The 25036-nt window shown below is 39.4% G+C and overlaps 2 protein-coding genes across 5 annotated transcripts in view; one reads left to right on the forward strand and one right to left on the reverse strand.

The window, feature by feature from the left end:
* The window catches only part of ppfia4 (PTPRF interacting protein alpha 4), a 71938-nt gene extending 57424 nt beyond the window's left edge, over nucleotides 1–14514 (forward strand). Inside the window, exons 15-31 of one of the 3 annotated variants that reach the window (XM_023955235.2) lie at nucleotides 42–217; nucleotides 1565–1793; nucleotides 1874–1909; nucleotides 2002–2123; nucleotides 3528–3640; nucleotides 3721–3802; nucleotides 3887–3968; nucleotides 4142–4342; nucleotides 5156–5218; nucleotides 5521–5547; nucleotides 6963–7138; nucleotides 8718–8815; nucleotides 9345–9520; nucleotides 9945–10013; nucleotides 10134–10320; nucleotides 10436–10533; nucleotides 12905–14514. In XM_023955235.2, the coding sequence (XP_023811003.1) occupies nucleotides 42–217; nucleotides 1565–1793; nucleotides 1874–1909; nucleotides 2002–2123; nucleotides 3528–3640; nucleotides 3721–3802; nucleotides 3887–3968; nucleotides 4142–4342; nucleotides 5156–5218; nucleotides 5521–5547; nucleotides 6963–7138; nucleotides 8718–8815; nucleotides 9345–9520; nucleotides 9945–10013; nucleotides 10134–10320; nucleotides 10436–10494 (1896 nt within the window). In that variant the 3' untranslated portion in view covers nucleotides 10495–10533; nucleotides 12905–14514. Of the gene's footprint in view, nucleotides 1–20; nucleotides 218–1564; nucleotides 1794–1873; nucleotides 1910–2001; nucleotides 2124–3527; nucleotides 3641–3720; nucleotides 3803–3886; nucleotides 3969–4141; nucleotides 4343–5155; nucleotides 5219–5520; nucleotides 5548–6962; nucleotides 7139–8717; nucleotides 8816–9344; nucleotides 9521–9944; nucleotides 10014–10133; nucleotides 10321–10435; nucleotides 10534–12904 lie in introns of all 3 variants that reach the window. The other 2 variants (XM_023955234.2, XM_078947718.1) reach the window with 2 other exon arrangements.
* A 48-nt stretch (nucleotides 14515–14562) lies between these two features.
* myog (myogenin) lies at nucleotides 14563–16978 on the reverse strand. Of its 2 annotated transcripts, XM_004069151.5 has the most exons (3): nucleotides 16142–16978; nucleotides 15490–15589; nucleotides 14563–15407 (listed from the first exon to the last, which is right to left on the reverse strand). In XM_004069151.5, the coding sequence occupies exons 1-3, from the start codon at nucleotides 16667–16669 to the stop codon at nucleotides 15289–15291; spliced, it is 747 nt and encodes a 248-aa protein (XP_004069199.1). In that variant the 5' UTR covers nucleotides 16670–16978; the 3' UTR covers nucleotides 14563–15288. The 2 variants fall into 2 exon arrangements, 1 of the variants encoding a protein (XP_004069199.1); XR_013656093.1 differs by lacking the exon at nucleotides 14563–15407 and having other exon boundaries at nucleotides 15944–16926.
* Nucleotides 16979–25036: the final 8058 nt, after the last annotated feature.

Genomic DNA, 25036 nt, shown 5'->3' on the forward strand with positions numbered 1-25036 from the left:
GTTTCTGTGTACACGTGTAGGTGTGTGCGATGTTTGAACAGGACTACCCATCTCTGCGTGGGAGCGTCAGCCACCTCCTCGGCAGTGATATGGAGGCGGAGTCCGACATGGACGACGATGTCAGCTCCGCCCTGCTCTCCCCCAGCGGTCAATCAGATGCTCAGACACTCGCCCTCATGCTGCAGGAGCAACTTGATGCTATCAATGAGGAGATAAGGTGCCACTAAACGTTACAAGCCTCCCATGAGGAAATTAGGTCAACAAGAAACAAGAAAGCATATAGGAGGAGAGCAATAATTCGACCAGGAGAAGTATGAGAACTGATATGCAGCAAGTAAAGGTGCAGTTGCTGTTTGTTGTTGAAGATATTCACCTACAAGTACCCTAACAGGATGTCACAAATCTGATAGATCACAGAGAGTTGATAAAAAATAGAGTTGCTAACCCAATGTAACACTTTCTGAAACACTAGTATTGTATTTATCTGAAAAATGCTTTTATAAAGAAGGGCACCAACTGTAAAGCATTTAGCTCATTAATGCCATTTTCAAAGAAGACCAAAGGGTGATTCTGTTCTGCAAAAGAGGAAGCCTAATAATAGGAACACCAATGTTTAGAAGAAAATCACTAGAAAGCAGTAAAATGATCTGTCCATTCAGCAAGAAGAAATCGTATACGCTACTAAGATATCAAAGTCTGGAAACAAGGAGTTCTGCACAAGCATTCAAAAAGGCAAAAAATAAGCTAAAAAGCTAAATGTTGGATAGAATTACTTCAAATTGAATGTCAGACAGCCCAGTAATAAGTGAATTTTGCTAGTTCTAAGAAAATGGTTTGTATTTTTTGAGTTTTTGTGAACCTCATTGTAGTTCATTTGGATTACAGTGACAAAAAACGAGTGTAATAAGTGGAAATGACTCATTTTAGAACAAAATGAGAATATCTGGACAGGTTGGGCCATCTTAATACTCCTCATAAACTACTACTTATTCTTAGAACATGAATCTAAATTTTTGGTTCCAAAATAATAACAATAAATGCCAGTCTATCTTTATTGAACTTTAAAATAGCATCCTTAAAACCAAACCAGAAAATACTTATTAGCTTCAGAAAATAAATAAAATTTCAGCACTTAAAAATGTAAATAAAATGAATTTAGGTGTAGGATTCTTAAATCAAGCAACTTTCGTTTTTTTAAGTCTGATATCAAGTTTTTTTTTACTGTCAAGAATATGGAGAAATATGGTTTTGACTCACTTTAAAAATTATTTCATTATTTCTAGATCTTAGTTTTTAATGAGACAAAAAATCTAAACTGATGATTTTGAGAAAGGCCTGGAAAGATGTAGAGCAAAGTTACAGTAAAACCACTTAAAACTTGATAAAAAAACAAGGTTTTAAATCTTTGCAATTATCAAGTAGTTTGCAGTGTACAAAAAGGTTTATAAAAATCCTTGCATTCAAGACCTTCTTTTCATAAAGTATAGATACCTAAATCTTCATCGGTGCAGGCTGCACCACCAACTGAAGTTGTGCTCTGATTGTGTCTGATGTGGATACGCAGGATGATCCAGGTGGAAAGAGAATCAGCAGACTTGCGATCTGGCGACATCGAGTCTCGTGTGAACAGTGGCAGCATGGATGGCCTCAACGTGACGCTACGACCTCGGGCCTTACCCACCTCCGCCACCGCCCAGTCCCTAGCATCTTCCTCTTCCCCACCTAACAGTGGACACTCCACCCCGAAACATCATGGACGCAACGCCAGTCACCATCTCGGCATCATGACACTGGTCAGAGAGCACTCACACTCACTCTGCCATGCACATGCAGCAGTATGCTGAACTTTTCTTGCACTGTTTTGTTCTGACAGCCTAGCGACTTGAGAAAACACAGAAGGAAAGTAGCGGTAAGGCTGCCACAACATCAAAATCAACTCAGCTTTCTTGGTTTTTGTGAGTTTTTCACAAACCAACCAAGGTGTTTTTGTTGCTCTTTCAGTCTCCGGTGGAGGTGGACAAAGCTACCATCAAGTGTGAGACATCACCTCCATCCTCCCCACGCAGTCTCAGGCTGGAAACCAATTTTGCTCAGTTTACAGGCAGTCTGGAGGATGGAAGAGGGTAAGCACATCCACGCAAACAGACACAAAGATTACATGACAAATACTGTAGCACCATCGATAGGACAAGGTTACACGCCTACAAGACATAATGGCAAAATTCTCTGTCTAGTCTATAAAGGAAATTCAAGGTTAACCTTATTGCATCTTAATAGAAATTTAAATAAAATACTTTTGAAATCAAAGATAATTTTATCAAGAAAGTTTTTCAATAGCAAAATAATCTATGTTTGAGAAAATATGTCTTGGTGACTAGAAACTTTATCTTAAAAGAAGAATTCTCTGTAAAAATAATTTTTCCTACCCAATTGGAATATTTTTTATTTAAATTAGCAATAAAAAAGCCAATGGGGAACGAATTTTTATCTTATTTCTAAAGGGTCTAATCTTGTAGGGCTCCATTAAACTCCTCAATTGATTAGATTAATACAAAAAATACATCACCTTCAACTGTTGATCCTATATCTATAGTTTTTTTATTTCCTTTGTACAAAATGTTTTTAAATCAGGGGCGGAGGTACCCCTTGGGGTGCAAGGGAGGCAGCTGCTCCCCTGCCCCCCCAGCAAAATTGTCAAAATCAGAATTAATATTGAAAAGATTAAGAAATCATCAATAAAAGATGCTTATGCATTGCAACATAACAAAAAGCCATATTTTTAAATTAAATACTAAAAATAATATTACGAAAAATATTAAGAATACATATTTTTGATTCTTTTGTTTGTAATGCCCTTGCACTATGGTATTTCTCTACTCTTCCAATGTCTTCTGCCCCCTCACACCCCCACATAAGATTTTCTAGTTCCGCCCCTGATTCAAATTGATTAATCACCCTATATTTTAGCCATCTTAACTCTAACCCATACTACAGATTATAGTAATAGACTCACTTATAGAGAGATTTACATTGAAACTTCAAGGTATTCATTTGGACTAGCGCTTTTGGATTTAATAGCCAATTTATTTTTGTTTTACACTTTAACATATTGTTAAATAATATTTAACTCCTCCTGTGTTCCGTTTGTGACAGCATGGACTCAGTAAACACATATTACTGCCCCTTCTGCCCTCCACTAAATGCTCATTTTTTTAGTGATCAACTCAGTTGCAATCACAGCAAGTTCCTATGGTTCTGAACTAGTCGCTGTCAATGGGTCTTGACTTTGACTTCTCCCTCTAAAGCTTGAGATTTTTCTTGGACTCCAGGTCAAATACCTAAAATCTGCCCAAAAAAAGCTTTAACTTATCTAGAGATGTTTGTTAATGAGCGCCTTCTCAGCCCCAATTTGCATTTTAGACAAAGAAAATTAACATTTGCTTTATCTTGTGGTAAAACATTTTTTATTTGGGAAAGGTTTGTCGGTTTTTTTTTTACCAGTTGTGCTGGCCTTTTGTTGATTTCAGAAAACAGAAGAAGGGAATCAAGTCGTCTATTGGTCGACTGTTTGGGAAGAAGGAAAAGGGCCGAATGGACCAGACTGTTGGTCGGGACGGCCAGTCTCTACCAGCTCTAGCAGGTTCTTTGTAGCTTAATGTCTTTTAAAGTTTCCTCATTATGAGATAAAGGACTAAGCACATTTTTTTGGATGTACTGCAGACTTTGAGATGGGCATCGGCGACACAATGACTCTGGGAAAATTGGGCACGCAGGCAGAGAGGGACCGGAGACTAAAAAAAAAGTAAACAAATATTTTTCTTTCCTATGGCTGTCAACAGAATTGTTTCTTCCTTTCTTGTTTTTTATTTCATTTTTGTTCTTTTAGGCATGAGCTTTTAGAAGATGCAAGAAAAAAGGGTCTTCCATTTGCTCACTGGGACGGCCCTACTGTGGTCTCATGGCTGGAGGTATTCCACTAATCTCCCAGACAGACAGTTATAAAAATCTACTGCTGTTTTGCTGTTTTCAGGACAGGCTGCTCTGTGTGATAACAAAAAGAAAAAGGAATGCGGTTGACCATATGGCCTGATCTGTGCTCAGCTCTGCCTCTGACATTGCATGTCTTGATGATTCTCACCAGTTGTGGGTGGGCATGCCAGCCTGGTATGTGGCAGCCTGTCGTGCCAACGTGAAAAGCGGGGCCATCATGTCAGCTCTTTCCGACACAGAGATCCAGAGGGAGATTGGCATCAGCAACCCGCTGCACCGACTGAAACTCCGTTTGGCCATCCAGGAGATGGTGTCCCTCACCAGCCCCTCTGCACCCCTCACCTCCAGAACGGTAAAAATAAATGTACTGATATCAAGGCAGGATGTGTGTTCCCACCAACTCTTTAAAAAAATGAATGTAACATATTTAGACTGATTTGTAGTTATTTGGACATAGGACTTTCACATTGCATGCTCAAATTTCTTTTTCTGCATCTATATTGCAGTTAAAGACCCACTCCAATGAAAATCTTGTTGTTTTTTTTAACATGTTTTTTTTAACATTCGCACGATGGAGGACATTTCTAATAATAATTAGGATTTAAAATGCATTTCTGAGTATTTATTCAAACTGGGACTAAAAACTGGATATCTCAGATATTGCTTGCTATTTGTGTTGCATCACTGAAGTTAACTTGGGCTTGTGAGTCCTGCCCACAACTCAGAGGCACATTTTCAATAAACTCCTGCTGCTCTGCAGAAACTATGTCCTAGAAATGGACACGTTTATTGATTTTGCCTAAAAACTGGATATTTATAATTAAAAGAGCACTGGGAATGATGTTACAAAAGTTGATCGGAGTGGGACTTTAAAGGTTGATATTGTGCAGACTTGTGTGTTTTTTTTTATTTGCCTCAAGTTGCTGTTGGAAAGTATGCACAAATGTAGCCAGAGACAGCTACAAGCTACCTGCCTGAAATACACTTCCTTCCTTGGCATCACTCAACACAATGCTTGTCTTTGTGTGCGTGTATGTATGTGTGTGTGGGAGGATATATGTGAAAATAAGAACACAAGTGTGTTCTTGAATGTTTTTTGTTTCCTCGTGTATGAACGTTTTTGTATGTTTGTGTGCTTTTGGGTGTGTTCTCGTCCTCTGAGCAGTCCTCCGGAAATGTGTGGGTGACTCATGAAGAGATGGAGAACCTGGCGTCCTCCACCAAAGCGGTCAGTACCATCTGGGTGCTTCCCTCTCTGTTAGCCCCATCCAGCACTTTCTCACCCTCACGCTGTCCCCACAGCAACACCGATACAGAGCAGAAGACCCCGCTCGGTAGCCACCGCATCACAGACTTAACGCTTTGTGCATCTGCTGCTATGTACATGTGGGATGTAACTGATGTAAACAGTGCTCACATGGTTCAGTACAGGTCAATGGAAGAGATGGAGTGTTTTTGAATTTGTGTCAGTGTTTGATTCGCCCCGACTCTCACATCCTTGTGTGTTGTTTTCTCCATGCTGCCACTCAGGAGAATGAGGAAGGCAGCTGGGCACAGGTGAGGCTGCTGATACTGAAAAACAGGAAGCATGTCACAATCAGCTTAAAAAACATCCAACTGGTTATTTTCCTTTCAATTGTTGGTAACATTTTTTTTGTTAATGCTGTAAAATGTATGCAGGGCAGCTAGGAAATATTCCTTGTTGCTCCCTCAGACCTGTCTGGTGTGACAGGCATATTCTTCATCGCTTTGCTAGCCCTGGCACAGATAAAGACAGAACTGAAACACCAGAGTAGCTGGGAAATGCCTCCTAAAATGTGTAATACCGTATTTTCCGGACTATAAGTCGCACTTTTTTTCATAGTTTGGCAAGGGGTGCGACTTATACTCCGCAGCGACTTATATTAGAAATAAATTGAAATAAATACATTGTTAACCCTCCTGTTATGTTCATTTGTGAGGAACAGAGATGATGTTCCTGGGTCAATTTGATGTATGAGGTATGTTAAGTGTTAAGAGGATGTTAAGTGACTCAGAGAATCAGCAAACTTTTTCTACAGTAAGATCTTGAAGGCTAAAAACATAATATTCTATTTTCCAATGATTTCATAGATTCAGAAATGCAATAAAAGTGAAAACTGTTTCTACAAATACAGGATGAAAACAGAGTATTAGTTAGCCAATGATGCTTCATGAAAGGAATAAATAAATAAGTTTGAGAAAAAATTACTGTGAAATTATTAGATAAACAGTCTGCTATGATTGTGTCATATAAGGTTGTGAAAGTTAAAATGCGACTTATAGTCCAGTGCGACTTATCTGTGTTTTTTTCTACTTTATAATACATTTTTGGGCTGGTGCGACTTGTACTCCGGTGCGACTTATAGTCCGGAAAATACGGTAATTTGCCCGCTAAAAATGGGAAACAGCTTTACAAGGCAGATTTCAAAAACCTCTTTCACATGGGAGTTCTTATTGAAAGAATGCAAGCTGTGCTGGCGGTCACCTCAAAACCACATTTGGAGTGAAGACAGTGAACAATGTAGTGCATGGAAAAGTTAGCAGTGATGCCAGAACGAGAACAAATGTCCTAACCTGAAAAAGACAGGCGCTTTTAACGGTCAAATAGGTTGGATTTTCTCTTTGAGAGGCTTTGGCATGACCACTCTTTTAAGCTATCCCTTTATACAGTCTCCTGGCAACCTTTTTTTTTTCCTGTATCTTCCAAATTGTTTTTATGACAAAGTTTTAAAAGTTTTTTGTGCTCAATAAAAGGTTTTTGTCAGTCTGCACAAAACACAGTGGCTTTACAATCAAGCCAAGGGGATCCACTGTTTGGAAGGGAATTTATTTTTAAATGTTGTGTTATTGATTATATGAAAATGATATGTTAGGCCTCAATGATAAATTTAATTGGTGTTATATTTTGATGTCTGTTTCCCTCATTATAACATGAGTCATTCTCCCTGCAGACCCTAGCATATGGAGATATGAATCATGAGTGGATTGGGAACGAATGGCTGCCCAGCCTCGGTCTGCCTCAGTATCGCTCCTACTTCATGGAGTGTTTGGTGGACGCACGGATGCTGGACCACCTGACCAAGAAGGACTTGAGGAGCCACCTTAAGATGGTGGATAGTTTTCACAGGTTTGAAGAAACGCTTTCCCTTCTTATATTCTATATTTATTATCTTTACTTCTTTGCAAATGGAAGTTATCTTAAAAATGTTGTATGTTTCTCATCTTCATTTAGCTTTTGCATGACACTCTGGGGCCTTTAGCAGAGAGAAAAGGATGTCTGCTTTCTAAATGTAACCACCTCTTTCAATTGGTCACATCAGACAGCATGTCTGAACAATAACACAGATGGTTGAGGAGCAGAAATGTCATGGCACAAAAATCAATTTAGAAAAAAGGTTTAAAATTTCAGAGAAGAAAAAAATTGAATTTTGAAAACTGGAATTTCCCATTAAAAGCTATAAAATAAAATAAAATAAAAAATAAATGTAGGAAATGGTTAAATTAGTTGTCCTTCTTAGAAAGTGCACTTTAAAATAATTTTTTAGATTTACAATATTAATAATTTAACAATAAATTTTGTCACATAAAAGACTCAGGTAACTTTGCGGCAATAAGATAAAGTCCAATTATTTTACCGAAATTGATACAATCTAGATATTTGTTATCCATTTGGCACTTAGAATTATAAATGAGCATGCTTTTTAACAGAGAAACTATTTTTTCTTACTGGCACTTTTTATTTTAAGCCAAGAAAAAAAATGTATTTTACATAATAGCCTAAAACATTAAAACCTGACATTTTGGGACATTTAGACTATTGTGTTCATTGTGGGTAAATAAAAGTGTTTCATTTTAATTTGTTCAGGTATTGTTTGCAGTACTTTGGAAAAAAAAAAGGCTTATCATGTGTTTAGTGTACTCACTGTGTGACTCGCTGTCACTGTGGTTCCAATTGTGGCCAATTGTAACTGTAGAAGCAAGCTTATTGTTTATGTTTCCATCACATGAACATAAAAGGGAAAAAGGAAAAAAAGTGACAAAAATTGGTAGAAATCAATTATTTATACCTTTTTAACAACATATTCTTTGCCTGTTTCTGCGGTTTTAAACCAATACTGCTGTCACTCTCAGTGCTAGGTAGAGTTTTTAATGTGTATCTGTATCTCTTACATCTCTAATCATAACATTTCAAAAGTTAATTTACAATAGAATTTTAGTAAATTGTACCTATTTACCAGTCAAATGTGTAATTAAAACTAATGTGAAGTATTTACATCTTTTCCAACTGATCTTTAAAAGTCTGTGTAAGTCGTGGTCCTGCATGGATGAGTGCTTTTTTTATTTTTTATTTATAAGTTTTACGCTTTACAGAACAAAACAGTACAACAAACATTACAATTTCAATTTTCTTAGAATTTCTTAATACACAAACATTGAAACTAAAGTTTTTTTTGTTTTTTTCTTTTAAATTATAAAATATAAGAACATTGAACTATTGGGAATGACCAGTGTTTATCCATTTGAATTTTTTTAGAAATAATATGTGGCCTATGTAAATTAGCATATTGTACCCACTTTTTCCAGCATTACATAAACCAGCTTTCTAATGTTAATTCCCACCATATTGTTAAAGTTGGTACATCATGGGAAAGCCAATTTTTGGATGAGTGCTTTTTAACCAATGTGCTCCTGTTTCTTCTGGCTAGGGCTAGTCTGCAGTACGGGATTATGTGCTTGAAGAGGCTGAATTATGACAGAAAAGACCTGGATCGCAGGAGAGACGACAGCCAGCATGACATGAAAGGTGCATTTTACAGACTCGCACACTGATCCATATCCAGACACCCTCTGACCGACGTTTACAAGCGAACACACTTCAGGCCAGAGTACCACCTAGTGGTTTCATGTGATACTGTCAATTTGTACTTAACACTTAAACAGCTGCTCATTCAACTGCTGGCATTTTTTCATATGATCTAAAGCCGCACTTGTGTGTGACGGGGTCCACGCACACGCGAGCACACACAGCCAATCCTTTCGGCCTTTTGACCTTGAGTTCAGCACATGAACTTGACTCAGCTGTTGTGTCATATCAGAGTTGTGTTCTGTTTACAGTCGCATCCAGACACACTCATACAGACACACACGCCGCCTGTTCCATCTTGGAAAGCTGGCTGACAGCTGTGCTTTAAACGAACAAAGGGGAGCGTGCCAGCGAGTTAACGGGACCACAAAGTTCTCTTTTTTCCTCAACCCTTCGTCACAGAACACTCCTACTTTAGAAAAAATGTTTCTGTAACTTCACTAAACTTAAACTGTGAGTTTCATTTCAGATGTTTTAGTGTGGACAAATGAGCAGGTGATCCACTGGGTCCAGTCCATTGGCCTGAGGGATTACAGCAGCAACCTGTTTGAGAGCGGCGTTCATGGCGCCCTCATTGCTTTGGATGAGACCTTTGACTACAGCAGCCTGGCGCTCATCTTGCAGATCCCTATGCAGAACACACAGGTGGATATAGTAGTTCACATGTGTTTACAATCATGATTAAAACATTGTATAAATCCCACTTATCCAGTCCTTCCTGTTTAAAAAAAAATAATAATAATTACCTGTATGGTAACTAATAAATGACACACTTTTTTTTTTCTTATTTATTTTGACAGTTTTTTTGTTTGACTGCCTCCTTGTTTGTATTTTCTCTGACCATTATTCCCTCTCTTTCTCTTCCGGTATCTGTTCCCAAATCAAATCTGGCTTTTTGTTTTACCTTCTAGTGACAATAGAGTAATTGTTGGTCACAAGTGTGTGTACTGAAATCTAACTGAAGTTTTGTGTGTGATTATACTTGGGGAACATTTTGTCCCATGTATTCTAGCAGCTTTTGCCTATAATGTCACAAGTTTCTGTCTCACAGTAGAGTTTCATTTTTCAGGCACGGCAGGTTTTGGAGCGAGAATTCAACAACATGTTAGCCCTGGGGACAGACCGTCGATCAGAAGAGGTGACCTCTGCGGTGTTGTTTTAAGACGCTCACGTCAAATGGAAAAAACCGTAACATTCAATTTTCAAGCCGATACATAAACATTGAAAAGCTCTAATGTACATTTGGCTCTCCCTGCAGGGTGGAGATGAAAAATCATTTAGACGCTCTCCATCCTGGCGTAAGAGGTTTAGAGCTCGCGAGGGAGGGGCGAGCCTGGGGATGATGGCAGGCTCCATGGAAACGCTACCCGCTGGCTTCCGCATGCCATCCATGTCCATGCCTCCTTCTATGAATTTGGCAGCCAAGAAGCAACTCCAACCTGAAGGTTTGTTATACTAACTTCTCCGCCGTAAGTCTTCTCTGTGTGTGGCTTTGTACTGGTCCATCATGACTAACTGCACTTCGTCTTCTCTGCATGGATTGCACTACAAACTGTTAAGCTCCTCCCCCAGTGCCCACAAGACTCGACCCCTCAGCTGTGAGGACCTATTCATGCTAACCACACTCTGCTTGCTAACAGGAGTGTAAATACTAACAGGTAAGTTAACAAAACTGCAGAAAACTTGGTATTAACTCAATTTTACCAGTTGTGTAGCAGAACAATTTGCTTTTCCAACGTGCTAAAAACAAAGTTACTGGATTTTTAGGGATTCTTCCCGTTTACTCATATCATGAGGGGTGTAACAATTCGTTTTAACTACCATTCAATTCATATCATAATTTGTTGTTGTAAATAGGATTCATAGTCATTATTGGTTCTCTTTGAACGATTCTATTCGCTGACCTAAAAGTGATCCAGATTCCTTCAACCAGTGTGACTCCGAGAGAATTACCTGGTACTGAACAGTGCAGGTTACGTTTTCCAGATTCCTTGTATTTCTTGCGAGATCATCAAGTGCAAATTAAATATTTGTACAAACAAACAAGTAAACAATAATGAATGTCAAATCCATTCACATTTTAGTTTCCTTAAGTTCAACCCACTGTTGTTTTTCCACATCCAAAGACTCCAAAGGGAACATTATTAGAACATTCTACTACACTGTATCAAGTCAAAGCAAATCAACCTTTATTTATATAGCACTTTTACAACACTTGTCACTCAAAGTGCTTTGAGTATGGTCAGATGTCTTTGCTAAATTCAAAGTGCTTCCACACATTGGACTGAGTAAATTTGATTCTGCCTTAAACAGATCTGTCTGGTTCAACCCTAGGAATAGAAATCAATTTACCCAGGTATTGCATTCATTGTTACACTTATACATGTCATAATATACCAAATGAACTTCAACAGTGTCAAGGGAAATTTAGAGGGACATAATCAAAGTGCACAAATGTTCTCCAATTATCACTTTCAAACCAAAGGAGGCTCTGTCTAAAGTAAAAATGCCCTCTTGGCATATTGGGGCTGGTCAACTACTGAGGAGATGTGAAGGCAAAACTTAAAACAGGCCCTTTAGAAAGACCACAAAAATTCTGCCCCCACTGTCAGACTTTCTTTAAACAAGCAAAACAAATCTGCCAATGGGATAAGAAAAATGGTCTTACCAAGAATTCTTACTTTAAGAATGAAATTCTAGTCACGAAGCCATGCTTTTTTTGAACTAAGATCATTTCTATTGAATAACTTTCTTGTGAAGCTTCATTTTCTTGTAAGACAAAAAAACAAGAAATATTTTTCTTGAACGAGGGTCTTTTTACTTTCTCAAGATTCAGTTTTTGCAGTGTAGAGATTCTGTCTTAACTCTGTTTATATTTCAACACAGCCTTCTTCTTATAGAAATAAATAAAGACATATTTAGAATCACCTTTATTTTTAATTAACGATTGCTAAAGTAGATTTTGAAATTATTCACAAGTAAATTTACCTGAAAGTCCCACTCCAATCATCTTAGAACCTATTTTTAAAGTATTCCATTCAAGTGCATGGCACACTTTAAATGAGTGGTTTTACAACATCTGGAAATGTGAAATCTAAAACAAAAATATGTATACAACAAATGATTCTTAACATCTACACCAACTTCTATATTAAATCATCACTAAATTGTGGAAAAATTCAGTTTTGCAAAGACTAAGTACTATAAACAGCAAGAGTTTGACCACAAATCTTTCAGATATTAAAAAGTTCCTGCTGTTTTCTGGTTTATAACTATTGTGTGGACAACAAATGCATATATAGTTGAACTATTTTCAAAGTTTCCCCGGTGGTCTTATAATTATGATTATGCCACTTTGAAAATAGTTTTCTAGAGACCATAGTTTCTACAGAGCGGCAGGAGTTCATTAAGAATTTGCCTCTGAGTTGTGGGCGGGACCCTTGGTGTGGAAGTAAACCTGCGCTGATATCCCATCATTAGTGGTGCAACAGAAATAGCAAGCAATATCGGAGCTATCCAGCTGAACAGTTTTCAGCCAGATTCTAGCTCGAACGTGGAAAACAAAGACGTACATGGATCTATATGTCTGCAGGTTGATGCATCAGATTGGAGCAGAGCAGGGAGACTTTGGCCCGCCCATTTCAGCTGCTGCGTCACAACAGAGAACTTTTCTAGACTGCAGTTTTTTTCTGCTTCTGATTCATCCCAATTTTAATAAAAAATACTGAAGAAATTCAGTTTTAATCTTAAATTCTTTCTATATATGTCCTCCATCTTGAGAAAAATGCTGCAGGAACATGTTAAAATAACCCAAATCATTGTTTTCATTGGAGAAGGTCTTTTAGATGAGATGCAACCATAAAGTCCTTGTTCGAAAACAAAGACTTTTAAGGCACTTTTTGTTGATCGTAACCCAGTTAGACATATTTTTAAATAAAAATATTCATTCGTCTTTTATTTTATTCAATGCTTGTTTTGTTTATAGTCAAGTTGCAATTAAAAGTTTCCTCTTTTCCTCCTTTCTTTCAGTGCATTCTCATTACCTGTACGGACATGAGCTTGCGGCCTTTTAAGGGTGAAATGCCAAAATCAGAGATGGAGACTTGGTGCCTCAGACGGAACCTTCACCTCTCTCTGTTGCTTAAATCTCACCCTCCACCCTCTGTGTTCCACTCGTCCTTCTGAAATGTGCAATACAAAGACCAACACTGGCCTTTGAACTGGTATGGGTGCTCAATGGCTGAGCTTGCTGCTGTAAAGGAGGCTCGTCCTTGCCTCGTCCAATTTCCCCCAGTGCTCCCAGTAGCCTTGTCATTGTGGTGTTGTGCTCCTGCTCCTCTGGTCTCAGCTGTGGGTTCTTGTCCTGGCTCCAGTGGTCTGAAAATGACCTTATCCAAAAAAAAAAAAAAAGGTTCTCTGTGTTAACTTTTGAATGGTAGTTAAAAGATTCTGAAAGATGGTGACCGGTCACGCGATGTGGACTTGAGAGTGATAAATACTTGTATAAATGGCAGATCCCACTGCACATTACCCCTCTACCGGTTATGCAAGGTATTACACTTATCATGTATCCACTCTGTAAATAAAATGGATGAATTATGTTTTTTATAAAAATCATATAAATATTATATATATACATATATATATATAAATATATTGGAAATATATATGGAAAATATTAGAATATTGCTGTATGACACCCAATGCCCTGTATTCAATAGTGACTGTTCTCTTTCTCTTTCTTTCTCTCTGTCGGACCTTGAAGTGTCTTTTACTGTATGCTGTAAGTGTGGGATATGTTGGTGTTGGAAGGCAGGAGGCTTCACTAAAGAAAGCAAGCATTTCTACTAGGACTCTTCCCAAAAGGTTCATGGGTCCAATTCTCTCTTTGCCTCCTCACTGGCTGTTTCCTACTCTTTCTTTGTTTTATTTCCTTTTTTGACATGATGTAGCTTTGACTTCTCCACCTCTCCTCTCCTCTCCGCCTCCGTCGCCTTCTGTCAACACTATGTAGCCTAGAGTAGAGAGACGAATTTAATGTGAAGAATGAGTGCGTGTGTTTGAGTCAATGAATGAGTCTTTGCTGCAGACTGTGTGTGTGTGTGTGTGTGTGCGTGCATGCATGCGTGTGTGTGTGTGTGTCTGGGAAAGGCCAACCCCAGCCATGTGACTGTGACTTTTCTCCGTGGATGGTAGTGTTAACATGGTAGCTCCTCCTTGTTTGTTGATTCCAAACATCTCTCAAGTCAAACTGTAAACTGCTGCTCGACAACAGCCAATGAAATCCAAACGATCGTCTGGCAAACTCGTCTGGTCTCACATGGGCATCACCCATTCAGTTGCCATGGAAACGTGCTGCAGCGCAGTCTCTTGGCTGACTTACTCCTCATCCGAAGAGAGCACAGTACATGAACAGTGGTTTGATAGACGGCTGTGCTTTTTATAAATCTATTTATTTTACAGTTTTTTTCCAAGGTGTGTAAAGGTGTAATGTGCTATGTGGCAGCTATGAGTACTGTGTCTTTATTCCAGGTGTGAAACAATGCTGACAAATCAAGATTTTATTATTTGGCTATCCAAAAAAAGTGTACTGTATTTATGATTCAATGTAAACATGAGTAAAGTTGTTTTTTAAAGATTTTGGAGGTTGGTTTTGTTATAAATTCAGACATCATCACCAGGCAAAGTATTGAAAAGGTTTTTTATAGCAAGAATTGAAAGGAAAATATCACTTTTGAAAACATCTACAAATGCACAACAATCTTAGTTATAAAAGTCAAAAATAAGTTAGCAAAAAAATAAAAAATAAAATTGCAAAACCACTCTGTAGAAAAAAAAGGGAACATATTTACATCACTGGCATTTATAACCTGTTTAAATTAAGCAGATCTTGGTCAAAACTGCCATGGTACATATTGGCCCCACAAACAATCTCATGTTTTGTTTAAACATTTAAAATTCACACAAAAAGAATGGAAAAATTTGGGAAAGGTTTTGAAAAGAGAAACATCTAATTTAAGTAAAGTGAAGAACCAAGCTTTGTCATATGAATCTTTGATTCTGGAAGCAAGCATACATGGTAATTAGGTGTTTTGGTTCATGCAATAACATCCTTGAGTCTGACAGGTGAGCTCCTGTTATCTACAGCTCTGAACTATGGGATAAGGCAGGCAATAAGGAAAAGAGGTCTCATTGTGTAAAGGAAGAATTGGTTTTGGCTTGAAGACCTAAGGAACAATAAAGTTTAATACAAACCAATGACAAATTTTTATAATTTTGCACAAGATAAAACACTCAAATCAGAATAAAAAAAGGAAACCTAGGTTTTTTGTTGCAATATTTGCCAAATGTTCATTTTTTGTTGTGTTTGTGAAGTTGAGCATCTGCTTGGATGGTTCTGCAGGTTACAGGCTCTATTTGGGAATGTCCACAGAAAAGGTCACAGGTCCGTCAGCCGCAGAGATGCCTTCCACAATAGAAGTCAAGGAGCGCATGTTCCTCTGCTCTGGAGAGTCACCAACACTCAGAAGATCTGCAGACAAGACCGGGTTCCACAGTCAAAACCAGTGAAGGTGTTCTAGTGACACCTCATGGGACCTTTGAAGAGTACTCACCCTCGCTGCTGTAGCTTTGCGGGCATTGGTCTGGAGTGCTGCTCCACTCGGGGCTGCTGCAGCAGGTGCTGCCTGAACTTGGTTCGCTTGACGATGACACCTGTTGCCATGGACACGCACAGACAGAAGTTGCTGTCAGTCACTGTTTTAATGCAGCACAAAACCTCGCAGATAAACACTGAAGTAGCCTCACACACTCAATCACTAATGCATCCTGTGGTTTATCAGAAGCAAATTAAAGTTTCCATCTTAAATTATGGTCATTAATAAGCTGTCGGTGTCACTGCAACTGTCACTTTTGGTTGATATAAATATTTTATAATTACATAATCCCAAATGGTTTAAAAAAGCACACATACATGTATATTCTTATTCTTGTTTTTTAAACATTTGGAATTTATATCTAAATAAAAATTCCGAAACATCCACAACCATCGGTTTTAGCAGGTCTTACAATGGGTTCGCTCATCAAGTTGCGCCCTGAAAAGGTTTTTTATCTGAAACCTAATTTTTCCATCTCTTGTAGCCAAGTTTGTAGCTTCTTGTCTTCCTTTTTCCAAATCAGTCAAAGGTTTCTGTTCTTGCTTTTCTTTGGCTGGTTTTGCTCTCTGTGACTTCTCCCCTCTCCTAAACCTGGTTCCATCCTACTTACTCTTGGCTGGGCCGGGCTGGGTCTGTAGTGCAGTCCCTGCTGCCCTGTCTCTGTGTCCTGCTGGTTGAGGGAGGACACCAGAGCCTGCAGCCTTTCAATGTACTGGATGGCGCTCCGCAAGATCTCCACCTTGGGCAACCTCTGGTTGGGGTTCATCAGGGTGCTCCTCTTCAGAGCGTCAAAGGCCTCATTCACTTTCTTTAGACGTCTCTTCTCCCTCAGCGTGGCTGCTCTTCGACGGTCCATGGTCACCGTCTTTCTTTTACACAGCTTACAGGCCCATGGCAAGCACTGCCCAGGGCAGTGAGACTCTGAGTGAGGTGACAGACTGGATGGAGATGATTTGTCCTCAGGTGCTGGCACTCCAACACCTCCAGGGAGGCCTCCGCACAAACCCATTATGGAGTTTCTGTCCTGGTACCCAGTTTGGTCGTATGCCCCGGGCAGGCGAGAGGGGAAGTAGCTGTCCCCTCCTTCATAGAAGCGCTGGTCAGGAAAGAAGTAAGGATTGGTCTCGAAAAGCTCCATGGTGGGCAACTGTGGTCTAAAAGTGAAGGAGCAAGGATCCCGCTTTCCCTTAGGAACCACGCTTGACTCGGTCTTCTTCTGTCCTGCTTCTGGAGCTTATGTTGGAGTGTCCAAGTGTATGCTTGTCTTCCTCCTGGCCTGAGTTTGTGATGAGTGGAAGACGTGTGGAGAACAACTGGTGTGGAGCAACTGTAGGCTGGCATTTAAACCCCTCTGCCTGTTGCAGGATCACAGGGTTAAATTTAGCACTTGCCTCCAGAAACCTGACACGACGTTTAGCTGTTGCTGCACATCTACACTTCATATCTCTGTTGGGCCTTGCTCTCTAGGGCTTTAAGACATGTTGGTGTGTTTGCATGTGTGTGCCCTTCTGCGGTTCCATGTTACCCATTTGAGTCTTGAGAGACCAGGATATGATCAAGTTGCTGTGGAACAGGAAATGATAACCTTAGATCAAATGTATTTGTCTTAATAAGATAATCCCAGACTAGATTCCCCCTTCCTGCCACTAAACACCTCATTCAGGAGGACACTCTGGGTGCAAAGGGGACACATGCAGGGACAGTATGTTGTGGCAAGACATTGAGAGTTTGTTTTTGTTTTGTGATGGCCACCAGAAACAATGTGGGAGAATTGACATAACTGTAAACTGACAGGCGACATTAAAGCAATTGATATGAAGCAGGCTTCTCTGTCTCTGTAGAAGACAAGTCTTTACAGGCAGCTCAGGAAGTTAAGATTGAAGCTAACGCAAGCTCACTCTGGAAAAGGATGGGACAGTATTGAGAGGACCAAGTAGGAAGGAAGGAACGTCCTAAATTATTCCAGACAGTTCTGGCGTTAGCTTGGCGGGCGGGTGTTAATCCTTCCAGGATGTCTCTAACCTCTAAGTTCGCAAGTTAATTTCGACCAACCTTTCCAAACATGGACACACAACCAAAAACATTTTTATTCAACAGAGAAGCAGCTACGGAATGGGTTGTTGCATCTTTGCATCACATTTTGTTTTTTTCCATAGGAATTATCACCTGGCATAGGTTTTGCCTATATTTTGTGTCCTTATAGTGTATTTGCTGCATTTTTATACTATTTATCTGTTATTATCTGCTGTTTTGTTATCTATCTATCTATCTATCTATCTATCTATCTATCTATCTATCTATCTATCTATCTATCTATCTATCTATCTATCTATCTATCTATCTATCTATCTATCTATCTATCTATCTATCTATCTATCTATCTATCTATCTATCTATCTATCTATCTATCTATCTATCTATCTATCTATCTATCTATCTATCTGTCTGTCTGTCCCACTGCCCATCTAGTCAATCCAGGGCTATCTGCCACATGTTTCTATGCTGCCTGATACAACGAATACGTCCAGGAAAAACAAGTCTGGACATGACAAACCTTAAAAAGCCCACTGCAGTCATGACAGAAATCCATTTAAGCGTGTCATCTCGAGGGACGTGGCGTCTCATTAAAGCGAAGTAGACGTTAATTTGTAATTTTCTCTCCTTTGTTGTTTACAGAAGTGAGTCGCTGTCGGTCTCAAAATAGAAGAAAAGTTTCAGTTCTGGACAGGCAGATGTCTACTTTTATGCTTGTCATCTAGTCTTGAGGTTTGGGCTCTGGTTAATGCAAAGTAGGATGCTGGCACAGGACTGCAGAGGGCTGTCAGGTTAGTCTCTGATGGATGGTCACTGATGGTGGAGGGAGTACAAAGAAGCCTGTGTTGGACTCAGGGGTGCAGCAGGGAGGGGGTCTGCAGTGTGTCAGAGTCACTCATAACCCTCTGTCATCTTAACCCATTGTCAGCAGAACTAAAAGTGTGCTTATGTGTGTGGCGTTTGTTTGAGAAACAAATCCCCTCTCAAGATTTTAAAGAGAGCACTTAAGACACGATAAATACAAATATTTTGGAGGAAGTTCAAACTGTTGTGAAATTTGAGTTTTACTCATATTTTAGGAAATCCAAAAAATAGTTTGCATTTGATCATCATTGTTTAAACTACCAGCATGTGATCACCTTCAAAATAAAATACCTTTGATTAAACAAGATCATTATAAAGTTGGAACAGTAATGCTTCATAATTTGGATTGGTCTCTTTGTGTGTGTCCTCACAGGGATTGCCCTCTCTGAGGCAACTCTTGCACTTCTCCTCAGTGACAAGCAGCAGCACATTGTGGGACAGCTGAGCTGGGGGGGGGGGTCCTTTTCACCTCAGGTTAGCCTCATGATCATTGCTGACCTGGAGAACTGTCATCTGAGAACAAACAGGAAATCTCCTATATGAAAGAGGAGAGTAAGATAACAAAAGTGTTGGTTAAAGGTGGATGAAGTGGAGCATCCGTCCAGTCAGCTCTAATATTAGACACCAGATCCAAGAACAGATGATTTAATCCTAAATCAACAAGAATTCTCTCTACGGTTTGTTTCTTAACATTTCAAAGGAGAACATCTTTTTCAAATGTTTTGGCATTTTTAACTTTACCCTTGTGCTATCCTAGGCACTTTAACATTGGGAGTTGGGTCATCTAGACCCACTAGACAGTGCTCTGAACCTTTTTTCTTCAATGATTTGTGATCTTCACTGGTGTCCATGGATTACATGAAATCTTTCCACCTTTATTCACCTTTGTCATGGCAGGGAGAACACGTCAATGTAAGGGTGGGGTCATCTAAGACAGCATAAGGGTTAACTGTGCTGCTCTGATAAGCAAGAATAATATCTCCTAGTATCTGACATTGATTAAGATCTTATCTGTACCTTACACGTATGTTCAGGATTGAATGACATGAATTTTGGGTGGAAAATCTCAGCTTTTAAGAGAAATTCTTCCACGGTAAGTCCTAAACCGCTCTGAAAATACACTGGATTCTCTTTACCTTAAGATCTAAGAATCCCAATGGAAAAGTCTTGAACCCAAATTTACAGATGCTTTTTGATTTACATTTGGGTTTTTGATCATTATGAAAATAATATGAGAAACTAATAAACCAGAAGAGATGTTAGGATCTACAAAGTGTAGCTGCCCTACAACAGACTTGTGACTTATCCAGCTTGTGCCCCGCCTTCACCCAATGGCAACTGGGATAGGCTCCAGCAACCCTGTGACCTTGAAAGGGATTGATTGGGTTCAGATGATCATATTGCACTTTATTTAGAAATCGGTGTAACACATTTAAATTGAAACAAATTGCTGTACAATACAGCTAAAAATAATAAAAATATAATAAATAAGTGAATAAAAAATAATGAATAAAACCTGAAGGTAAAAAAAAAACATTAACTCGATGAAACTTAAAATGTAAAATTACAGCAAAATCTCATGAGCGACCAATTTCTTGGCTATAAAAAATATGTCCTAAATCACGTTTTTAAAAACTTGATGGATGGATGGAAATTCTAAGCCATTACGTGTTGTAAAAGTAGACATGTCTGCATCAGAATGTATTCACAGCATGAACATTTTGCACATTCTTTAACCCTTTACCATTCAAACAAACAAAATTCACTAAAAATATATCATTGTTTAATGCTTATTGGGTGAGTAATAAAAACAATAAATGTTTTACAGGCACGTTTTCAGAAGGGTTCATTGGATGAGATAGACAGCAAAAATGTATGTCTGCATATAATGCATGCTTGCAAAGAAATACCTTTTTCATTTCATTTTTGCATTTCTTAGTATTTCTCCTTTTAAATTGTTATCAAACTGTCACAAAAACGCTCAGTTTTAATTCATTCCGTTTTCAAAGGTAGACCAAAGGGTGATTCTGTGCTGCAAAAAACGAATCCTAAAAATAGGAAAAGAACACTAATGTTTAGAAGAAAATCACTAGAAAGTTGTAAAATGATCTGTCCATGCAGCAAGTCATTTTTACTTAAAGGCCCCTTCTGATGTAAATCATGTTTTTTGAAATTTTGACATGTACACGTGGCATTTTTTCTATGAACAAATGTAATAAAAAATCATTTCATTTTTGCATTTTTAAATATTTCTCCTTTTAAATTGCTGTCAATCGAACTGTTGCAAAGACGCTCAGTTTGAATTAATACACTTTTGTGATGTCACAACAGCCCAAGAACGCATTGCGCAAGCTCCCTAATCTGCCCCGTCCAGCGTGCACAAGCTCAGGTGCGAGAGAAGTTAAGAGAAGATGGCACATTGCTGCGTTGCCTGGACCTATTTTTAAGTGCTTCCAAGGCTGGATTTTGTTGTTGGCCGCACGTATGTGAAATTAAACCTAAAGTTAAAGTCCCAAATGTGGTCTCCACACTTGTGTTCTCTCTCTGACTGAGTTCAAGGCTTGCTGTCCGCATTGACCAGCGAGGGGGAAAATAAAAACAAAAATAAAATCAGGGGACCTTTCGCTTCTTCCTGCGCCGCAGGTCCCTGAGGCCGCGTCTGTACCGTTAACATTCAAAATGGACGCCGTTGTCGCGCAAATCGCGTTTGGTGTGAACGTAGCTTAACCGAAACCCGTGATCCTAAACCTAACTCTGGGTCCGTGAAAAAGTTCAGCACTGCAAGCATCAAATCAGTTCGGAGCTTCAGCCAGTGCTGCTTGCTGGTGCAATGAAGCCTAAATCATTATGTAATTCGAAGCAGTTTTCATGGGCCAAAAAAGTTCTTTTTCAAGTGTAATGTTATCAAACAGCAGGGTCTGGTACACACATACGTTTTGTAGTTTAGGCAAATTGTTCAAAAAAGGTGGATTTACAACTAAAAATATGTAACTTTTCACTGTTTCTTTATCGCTAAAGATGAACTTTTGAAAATACAGACTGTCAGTCGGTGTCATTTATTGTGCCCCCCCCCCCCCCCCCCCCTTGTATAAACCCTCTATACCCATGCAAGACGCTACTTGCAGAAAGGGGGGATCAAGGGCGGGGCTAGTTAGCTCAGCACCAATGGCCACGCCCATGAAGAGGAGATTTTGGAGACAGATAAACATGAAATTAAGATATTTAGGTTGTGGGATATTGGTTAAAAACTTTATAACCATAACTAAAACACCACTGGGAATATTTTTTTTTTAATGTTTATTTGTGTAACTACTAAAGTAAAGCAGCAGAACGCGGTCACCATGGTTTATTCAAGATACTTTTTATCGTCTGTTGTCTCCGTAAATGCAAATGCACTGGTGCACCTTCTGATCCTTCCTGCTGATTACAGTGTTTTAATATATTGACTTTAGTCTGGAAACAATAAGTACAAACACAATGAAAGTTGAACCAGTTCCGTTTAAGAAGATAAAAAGGGGCAATCAGATCTCAGTGCCACACTTGTTTCTGTTGAGTAATGATCCTTACATAAGTCGCAGAGCTGAACCCTTTGACTGATCTCGAAAGGTGATGTGACACTGCTGTGGCCTGGATAATCGTCAGAAGAATACTCCCATTCATTCCCAGTCAGAATGAAGAGCCCCACCTGTGTTTTTGCAGGGCTCTGGAGGCCTGGAAAAAGCTTTCTAGTGAGGGGGTGAAACAGTAGTTCTGCAGCCCTGCCACGCTGCTGCTCACTGGGGCTTTTATCGCAGAGTAATCCTCTACAACAAACAGAATGGCCGGCATGTGCATATGCAGCTGTTGCAGTCTTAGTGCAAGTGGTGTCATGTTAAATCACAGGAATGGGCTGAGCCCCCGAGCTGTCCGCTGCCCTTCCCTTCACTGGCATCCTGCTCATGGCGAGGCCTCAGCGCTCACAAACACACACATGTACATACCAAGGCACATAACCCACTTCCCAATGGCATACTTGGCGACACAGACTACCTCTGTAAGTATTTACTGTAAATAACTTTGGATCCACAGCTACCAACAAATATTATTCACCAAAATGTAAAATCCAATGACGCAGAATATTCAAAGCGCCACTTGAGAACTGTTCAGCTGCCAGTTTTACACCAATTAATCATAAAAGTATCTGGCTGAGCCCTCGTGAAATCCATTCATTGAATTCAAAGACACTTTACACCATGACATTACCAAGTGTAAACCACTGCTGGCATTGTTTCTTCAGGAAATATGTTTCACCTGTCTGCACTCTAGACTTTAGGCCACTTATTATCTGCAGAAACTATGTTCAGCTCTTTTGTATCAAATCCTTAGTCTGATTTGCAGGTATTGGCAAAAATAATTTCTTCATCTCCCTTCAATCGTCTTCCTTTAATTCTTAAATTCAAACTTATTTTTATGAGTTCTTTCCTTCCCCTCTCTTTGTTTTCCCCAAGCTGAAATGACCTCCAATGTCAGCAGTGACAAATTTAGAGACCTGGTTTCTAGAGTGACCAAAGAGTCAGACAAAACAGAGGGGAATGTGGGGGTGCAATCCGCTCTGATGTGAGAGGACAGGTCCTGCCCATGCAGATACAGTTACAGATAGATGTAGAACCTGAAGAAAGCAAAGGAGGATAAACAAACATCCAGATTTTAAAAACAGAAAAAGACATGAGCTCCGGAAAAACACAAACATGATCTTATAGTAGGACAAAAAGTATTTTCCTGCAGGAAGTGCTGCAAGTTGGACACCAAAGAGGATGAAGGGAGAATGTGTTAAGTTATTCTGGGGGGCAGAGATGTCACCATGGAAAACATGCAGATCCCCTGCACCTCCCTTGGCTATTCCATTCTAGAGCTGCCAAGGTTGGTGCCATGTCACCAGAGGAGTCATGCCATCCTTCATGTTTATGCTGAGAGGCGTCAGACACCACAGACAAAGCAGTGAGTCGGTACGGAGGCTAATATTAAGCATCTTCTTCCAAATCCCCCTTATGTTATGTTTCCAAGGTATCACTGAAACACAAAAAGGTTCCATTCAAGTGCATTGTTTAAGTTAAATGAGAAATCAGGAAATGTGGCATCAAATCAAAAAATAAATATATATCAAAAGCATTCTTAACATCTAGAATCTCTCAGTTTGTAAGTGGTTCCTGCTGTGTTCTCATTAATAACTATTGTCTGGATAGTAGAAACATACCGGTATATAATATTTTAAAGTTCCACTCCGGTGTTCCAAGTGGTTTTTTAACTATGAATATGCAGTTTTTAGCCAAAAGTCAAAAAACGTGAAGTTTTCTAGGAAATAGTTTCTGTAGAGTAGTTCATTCGAAATCCGCCTCTGAGTTGTGGGTGTAAATGTTGCCACAAAGCAACCCCAACCCCCCCTTCCCATCCCTGTTGCTGAGAGCCCACTGTTTATTTTCTACATCACAACTTCCATTTTTTTGTTTAACAGCGTTTTAACGCCTGCTCCAGATAACGCTTTTATAAGTGAATACACAGAATTCTGAACTTAATTTTCTCACTATATGTCCTATTTGTCTTATTCACCATCAGAAAAAAGCCATAAAACCATGTTAAAAACACCGAAAACATAATTTTCATCAGTGGGTCTTTAAGAAATTTTTGTTCTACTTTGAGTTGCAAGACAAACAAATTCACATAAATTTCCAACCATGGTTTAATTGAAAATTGAACAACTCAACCAAAACAGCTTCAAATAAATCAAGTTATGTTTCATATTTTCTTTAAATGTGGACTCGCAGGTGAATTCCAGCAAAACAGTAGGCTAAAAAAAGCAGTCACCTGTACTTGGTTTTGTTTTAGAGGACGTTTCACTTCTTCTTTGAGGGGCTTTCTCTGTATTTGCGTCTTTTGGAAAAGAGGTGAAACTCTTCTAAAATAAAACTAGGTCCCATTGACTGCTTTTTAACCCAATTTTCTCCAGGATCTTCCTGAAAGCCTGAATAGAGGACAGCTCTACAAGGGGAATTCCACCAATAGGTAACATATCCTAATGAGGAATCAGAGTCTAAATAACACACCAGACTTAAATAGCTGAAGTATTAATAAACCAGGTAGTAGTGTTACAATTGCAAACACAGTAGAGGGCAGCTTGTCTGCCCTACTTCTCAAGAACAGGACAAAAATAAGCAGAGTACAAGCCGGCAAGCCGAGGAACAGTGAGTAAGCAGAGGACGGTCTGGGGTCTGCTGCTCAGTCAAGGAGAAGACACGCGACAGCTGGCCTGTCATACAATGACTTATTCTCCTGTCGATGTGGGCCGGCACGCAAACAGCTTCCACTTTAACACGGGAGAGCATGCAGGACTGACCCCCTTAACCCTTGTGCCATCTTAGATGACCCCACCCTCACATTGACGTGTTCTCCCTACCATGACAAAGGTGGATAAAGGTGGAAAGATTTCATCTAATCCATGGACACCAGTGAAAATCACAAATCATTGAAGAAAAAAGGTTCAGCGCACTGTCTAGTGGGTCTAGATGACCCAACTCCCAAAGTTAAAGTGCCTAGGATAGAACGAGGGTTAAAGAAGCACTGCTTTCAACAG

This window comes from Oryzias latipes, chromosome 5 (assembly GCF_053564925.1).
Source record: "Oryzias latipes strain Hd-rR chromosome 5, Olatipes_Hd-rR_3.1".
Lineage (NCBI taxonomy): Eukaryota > Metazoa > Chordata > Actinopteri > Beloniformes > Adrianichthyidae > Oryzias > Oryzias latipes.